The sequence below is a fragment of the Sinocyclocheilus rhinocerous genome, unplaced genomic scaffold, assembly GCF_001515625.1.
Source record: "Sinocyclocheilus rhinocerous isolate Xijiao unplaced genomic scaffold, SAMN03320098_v1.1 scaffold1352, whole genome shotgun sequence".
In the NCBI taxonomy this organism is placed as follows: Eukaryota; Metazoa; Chordata; class Actinopteri; order Cypriniformes; family Cyprinidae; genus Sinocyclocheilus; species Sinocyclocheilus rhinocerous.
The window spans coordinates 309168-315890 of record NW_015656168.1 but is presented as its reverse complement, the minus strand read 5'-3'; the positions used below and the strand labels follow the sequence as shown (position 1 = coordinate 315890).

Genomic DNA, 6723 nt, shown 5'->3' with positions numbered 1-6723 from the left:
TGAGAGTAAGTCTCATGATTTAAGGTTTAAAATGTGTTGAAGTGGAAATGAATAAAACTGATATGAATGACAATATGTTGGCAAATAAAAATTAACATGTTTCCACACAGAAATCTCAGAAACCTCCTATGCTGTGGTCATTACATTTAACCTGGTTAACATCAGCATGCCAGAGGACCCTGAGCACAGAGGCGACACCAAACAGCAAGTGCAGGATATCATCAATAATGCGGTAAACATTAAAAATGAACAGTGTAAATAGCTTTAGGTCCAATGCCATTCTTCCCCAGAGGTTGATGAATGGTTTGATTTTTGTCCTGCAGCTGAACACTCTTCTGAATGAACCTGGCAAGATCGTTTTTGAACCCAAGTCTTCCAATTTTACGTAAGATGCAATCTGATTTTTTTATATGAATAATATTTTTTCATTCACAATGTTTATTTAGTGCTTCATGATATTTCAGGACATTAAAACAAGCCAATATTTAAAAGAATGAAAGAAAGAAATCTAAACGTCTCAATAAAGCTGTATTATGCATAGGAATTTAAGCACGTTGCAAATTCAGTATCTCTTCTGCTTTTCCTGTAGGAGCTCTTCAAATCAGATTGATGGCAGGATGGACTACACCTTCCAGGATGGAGATGCCATACAACCAGTCAGCTTCCTAAATGAGCTACGTCTGCCAACCACTACAACAGTGCTTCCAGAAACAACAACAGGTTTCACTGTGACCCCTTCAAATCTCATGTAAGTGTTGCTTTTCATATTTTTAGAACAATCAAAAATTGAAAAGGAATTTTATTGCAAACATTTGATATACATTAAACCAAAGGGGTTTTTATTTACAGACCTGGTTCAGCAGTGGTCACAAGCAAGCTGGTGTTCAACTCCTCATCTCCAGTCCCCAGTGAAGCTTTGTTATTTTAGCTTATTAAAGCCATTGAAAAGTACAAATTACAAAAAATCAATACAACACAAAACAAAAATAATTAATTTATCAAATTAAATGAATGACTGAATGAATAAATAAATAAATACTCTTTTTAAAGGTGTGGATTAAAGTCCCTAACAGATATCTTCTATTTGTTCTGTAGGAGCTCTTCAAACCAGATAGATGGCAGGATGGACTACACCTTCCAGGATGGAGATGCCATACAACCAGTCAGCTTCCTAAATGAGCTACATCTGCCAACCACTACAACAGTGCTTCCAGAAACAGCAACTGGTTTCACTGTGACCCCTTCAAATCTCATGTAAGTGTTGGTTTTCACATTTTAACAATCAAAAATGGAAAAGGAATTTTATTGCAAACATTTGATGTACATTAAACCAAAGGGGTTTTATTTACAGACCTGGTTCAGCAGTGGTCACAAGCAAGCTGGTGTTCAACTCCTCATCTCCAGTCCCCAGTGAAGCTCTGGTCCTCAGCGCTATCAACACTCTCCGTAATTCCAGAGAGTCACAGCTCAGTGAATCAGTGCAGGTGGTGAATGTCACCTATGAGAGTAAGTCTCATCATTTTCACTTGAAAAGCTTTTGAAGTAGGAATAAGCCACACCGTCATAATAAGCAAGGGTTGGGGAAGTAAAAATTACCTTTATTTCCAAACAGAAATCTCAGAAACCTCCTATGCTGTAATCTTTGAGTTTAATATAAGTAATATCAGCATGCCAGAGATCCCTGAGCTAAGAAACAGCCTTTACGTGCAAGTGCAAGATGTCGTCAATAATGCGGTAAGAAATCTTTATTATCCCATTAACAAAGTTTGAGTCCAGTGTAATTATTCTCCAGAGGTTGATGAATGGTTTGATTTTTCTTATTCAGCTGAACACACTTCTGAATGAACCCAGCAGTCCAATTGTACAACCCGAATCATCCAAATTCACGTAAGATTGAAACTCACTTCACAATCTTTATTTCAAGTGTCCTCACATTTTAGCTTATTAAAGCCATTGAAAAGTACAAATTACAAAAAATCAATACAACACAAAACAAAAATAATTAATTTATCAAATTAAATGAATGACTGAATGAATAAATAAATAAATACTCTTTTTAAAGGTGTGGATTAAAGTCCCTAACAGATATCTTCTATTTGTTCTGTAGGAGCTCTTCAAACCAGATAGATGGCAGGATGGAATACACCTTCCAGGATGGAGATGCCATACAACCAGTCAGCTTCCTAAATGAGCTTCAATCACAGTCTGGTATGTTAGTAATGACATCTATACAAAATGAAAAATACTCTGACAGTTACAACAACTTTTCCTCAAAATCTCAATATTATTGTATGTTTCTACCGTTCATTGCAGAACTGACCCATACTACAATGTTTCCAGACACAATAACCATTTTCCCTTTGACTTCTTCAAGCCTAATGCAAGTATTGAGATTCCATTTAAATGCAGTCTGTTATGGATTCATAATTTTAGCACAAAAAGTGAACCACATTAATCAAAAGTGATCCTCTTTGCAGATCTGGTACAGCAGTGGTCATAAGCAAGCTGGTGTTCAACTCCTCATCTCCAGTCCCCAGTGAAGCTCTGGTCCTCAGCGCTATCAACACTCTCCGTAATTCCAGAGAGTCACAGCTGAATGAATCAGTGCAGGTGGTGAATGTCACCTATGAGAGTAAGTGTCATCATTTTCAGTTTAGAAGCGTTTTAAATGGATATGAGCAAAACAGCAATGAATGTCAAATTTTCACCCAATCAAAAATAACCATTTCTTTCTAAACAGAAATTTCGGAATCTTCCTATGCTGTCATTTTTAAATTTAATATGAGTGACATCAGCATGCCAAGGGACTCTGGACTCAGAAACAACATCTACCTGCAAGTACAGGATAGAATCAATAAAGCGGTAGGCATTCACCAATTACTCATTTAAATTTGTAGACCCCATGCAAATATTCACAGAGAGATCCAGTATTCAGTTCAGTTTGATTCATGATTTTAATTTTTACCTGCAGCTAAACACTCTTCTGAATGAACCTAGCAGTCCAGCTTTACAACCCATTTCATCCAACTTTAAGTAAGATGCAGTCTGTCATAATCTGCTTTTGTTTTCCCACATGAAAATATATGAAAATAAAAAAATACATTTCCAAGAAAATTCTCTGTGATTGTTCTGTGCATATGCATTGATGTCCTGATACTGTGTGCAACAGATACTGTATATTGTTGTTTTTCTCTAGGAGTACATTAAATCAGATTGAGGGCAGTATGGAGTACAACTTCCAAGATGCAGATGTCATAAAACCAGTCAGATTCCTACAGGCGCTTAGTTCATTGACAGGTTTGTCAAAACTGAAAATCAAACATTACTTAAGATTTTGTTTTAAATGTGTTGCTCCACCAACACCAAATACTGTAACTGCAATCCTTCTTGACTAATCATTACTTTATTTTACAGTCTTAACAACAGCCAGTACTCTGACATCAAGCATAACTTCTCCACAAACATTGTAAGAGCCATGATTCCAGTGTCATTTTGTAAAAGCCAGTTATTTTCTGAATCTGTCTTTACATTCCTGTTATTTCATCATCTTTGGTAGGTTGGGGAAGGCTTACATAAATATTCGATTGGTGTTTCACACACTGGGCCCAATCCCTAGTAAGGATTACATTATAAACTTGGCCAGCTCTACGCTCAACCCACGTTACAGAACTAAAGTAGTCGCACCACCAACCCAGGGTACGAGCCTTGTGGATATCGGCTACACAAGTGAGTTTTTCTCTCCTCTTTAAGCTCCTTTTTGTTCTGAATATGTCATTTGAATGCAAATGAAGTTTATTGTGTAGACCTGTGGTAGCTTGCTTTTAAAGAAAATGTAATCAGTCACATATAACCACACAACTAATAATTTTTCTTCTGTGTTTTAAGAACTTAATGAAACCTCCTATGCTCTCACGTTTGAATTTGAAATCACTAATATATCCATGTCTGAGAAACGTGAACTAAGGAATGAAACCTATACTTCAATCAAAAGCACTATAAATAAATTGGTGAGATTGAGACACTTTGCTTTAATGGTTTCTCTCAGAAACTTCCTGTGAAAATGAATATGCCTTATTCTAATCACATTAACTTTAACATTAATAAACACATTAATCTCTGTATTTATTTCTCCACTCTCCAGCTTGTCGACATCCTAAAGGATCCCTCAGCTTCTCAGTTTGATCTGCAACACATTGCATTCGAGTAAGTTCTGAATCTGAAGAAATGTCTTAATGATTGTACAAAATCTGCTTTTAACATTGATTCGTTTTTAGTATGAGATGAGGTTTTTAGACAGCTACTTCTGTTCCTCATTGCACATTTGAATCTCCACACAGTGGTAATAGCACAGTGATTCTGGCCAGTGTTCAGTATGTTTTCTCAGAAAGTGACTTGAGCATAAACAGCACCTTTGTCAAGGAAATATTCAAAGCTAAAGAAGGTATTACCACATCCACACATGCAATGTCACATTTTATATGCTCCATAAACACTGAATACTTTGATTTAAAGCACTAATTTAAAGATTATTCTCCACTAATCATTACTTTATTTTGCAGACTTAACGACAGCCAGTACTCCGACAACAAGCACATCTCCACCCAGTACTCTGACAATAAGCACATCTCCACCAAACGTGTAAGAGCAATAATTCATTTTCTCTTTGCATTCCTCTGTATTATCTTTTGAAAATAGATGGTAACATGGAATAAATCTTCCAAATAAATAAATGTACTTTCTTTTGCAGGCTTGGGAAGGTGATCATATACATCAGCCTTGTGTTTAAAACACGGGGTACTATCCCAAGTGAGAGTAACGTTGTAAATGTGGCTAACACCCTGTTGTCTGGAATGAAAATGAGAATCAAACGATCCCTCACAACAAAAGATCTGACTGAGCTTGTGAACTTTGTGAATGTCACCTATACAAGTTAGTTTTTCTCTCCTGCCTTTTTTGTTGTGCACATAACATTTGAATGCAAATGGTGTACTATTATGTAGTAAGCTTTTCCTTTGAAGGAAAATGGTTAAATCAGTAATCCCTGAATGGATGAGTGAAATTTTATCATCCACATATAACCACCCCACAACTAATTGTTGTTTTGTTTATTTTATTTATTTTTTCCCCTAAAGAAATTGATGATAACGCCTTCTCTCTGAACTTTGGATTTGAAATCAGCAATGTGTCCATGTCTGAAAGAGTTGAATTCAGGAATGAGACCTTCACAGTGATCCAGCACTATATAAATAAATTTGTGAGTTACAGATACTGAGAAATTGAGAATAGAGAAATTGCTTTATTTCGGTCACATTAGCCATAAACAAATGAATCAATAAAAATGTATTTCTGCTTTTCAGGTGTCCACGATCCTGAATAAAACAACAACTACTAACTTTAATTTCAATCAAATCAATTTCAAGTAAGTTCTGGCTCAGTATTTTTTTTTTCTAAGCAGTGTTTTAAATGATTTCAAGAGATCTGCTGTCATCATTGAGTAGTTTTGGGTGAGGGAAGGAAAGATCAGTTTATTTATTTTGCTTCATTTCTCATTGTACATTTTCTCCACAGGGGTAACTCCTCTGTGATTGAGGCCAACGTACAGTATGTTTTCACAGACAGTGACATCGGCAGTTTCGGCTTGGTCTCTGCTTTCCTCGGACCTTCTACAACAGCCGCTCCAACCACCTATTACCCCACAGTCCTGACCAGTACAATCTTAAACAATAGTACAAACGCAGCATGGGTTGTGGCTATCATTGTCCCCTGCGCTATTGTCATCGGGCTCGTACCTTGCTGGATTCTCCTTTGCGTAAGTATTAGGATGACTGAATGTCAAATATGTGCATTGGAATGACAACATGCAATTGTTACTCTTTTGTCTTATCAATAGACTTAAATGTGCCTTTATATTCTATAATTATAACGTATATATAATGTTTATAATGTACAGCTGATTAAAAGTGTTTTTAACTGTATAAAATTCCCTTCCATGATGCTAACTCTCACTTTGTCTGTTGATGTGTTTAGTGTTTGCTGTGTGGTTGCTGTGCAGCAATCAGAAAACGTTGGCACAGAAGACGATCATACAATGTACAGTACACAACTCGAAACAGCATCTTCTAGAGGTATTCAAGAACAAACTTTGATGCTTAAAATATTAATTTTCCTGTATTGCTGGGCATACAGAACCTCTCTAAATGTGATGCAAATGTGATTTAAAAAAACAACAACTACTATTTAAGGAATGATTTTATTTATTTAAAAAACTTATGTAAAGTAATGAGAATCTTGTTTTCTGAATGAAAGATTTATTTGGTAGTATGTATTTAATGTTAAGGGAAAAAATGTAGAATGTGTTGATCACTTCTTTATTCACACTTAATGTACTTTATCTAAAATAACATATTGCACCCTGATGACATATGTATGTACGAATCACAATTAATGTTTTAAGACTGTGTAGTTAAAAACTATAATTTAATAAAACAATTCAATACCAATATGAGAACATTATTGTAGCCTATCCTTAATTGTTGGTATATACAATACAGAGCTTTACAGCTTTAATATGTTGGAAAATTCATTTGGGCCCATCATACCAGTCCTTCTGATAAACGCTCTACCAAAGACAGAATGGTTATTATGATGATGGATAAAACATCTTCAACACAAACTAACACTCCATTTCCAATACACTAAATGGAGTGTTAGCCATTTTGTGGT

The 6723-nt window shown here is 35.6% G+C and overlaps 1 protein-coding gene across 3 annotated transcripts; it reads left to right on the top strand.

Annotated features, from left to right (window-relative positions):
- The first annotated feature begins 6 nt into the window (after window positions 1–6).
- Window positions 7–6508, top strand: LOC107719771 (uncharacterized threonine-rich GPI-anchored glycoprotein PJ4664.02-like). Of its 3 annotated transcripts, XM_016527283.1 has the most exons (23): window positions 7–232; window positions 324–385; window positions 1096–1254; window positions 1352–1506; window positions 1613–1734; window positions 1826–1887; window positions 2108–2208; window positions 2314–2380; window positions 2478–2632; window positions 2741–2862; window positions 2972–3033; window positions 3197–3297; window positions 3415–3466; window positions 3557–3726; window positions 3886–4007; window positions 4142–4203; window positions 4338–4441; window positions 4560–4638; window positions 4748–4929; window positions 5133–5254; window positions 5358–5419; window positions 5569–5809; window positions 6028–6508. In XM_016527283.1, the coding sequence occupies exons 1-23, from the start codon at window positions 167–169 to the stop codon at window positions 6121–6123; spliced, it is 2526 nt and encodes an 841-aa protein (XP_016382769.1). In that variant the 5' UTR covers window positions 7–166; the 3' UTR covers window positions 6124–6508. The 3 variants fall into 3 exon arrangements, with proteins under 3 accessions (XP_016382769.1, XP_016382768.1, XP_016382771.1); XM_016527282.1 differs by lacking the exon at window positions 7–232 and having other exon boundaries at window positions 239–385; XM_016527285.1 differs by lacking the exons at window positions 7–232; window positions 1613–1734; window positions 1826–1887; ... (1 more) ...; window positions 2314–2380; window positions 2478–2632 and having other exon boundaries at window positions 239–385.
- The last annotated feature ends 215 nt before the right edge of the window (window positions 6509–6723 follow it).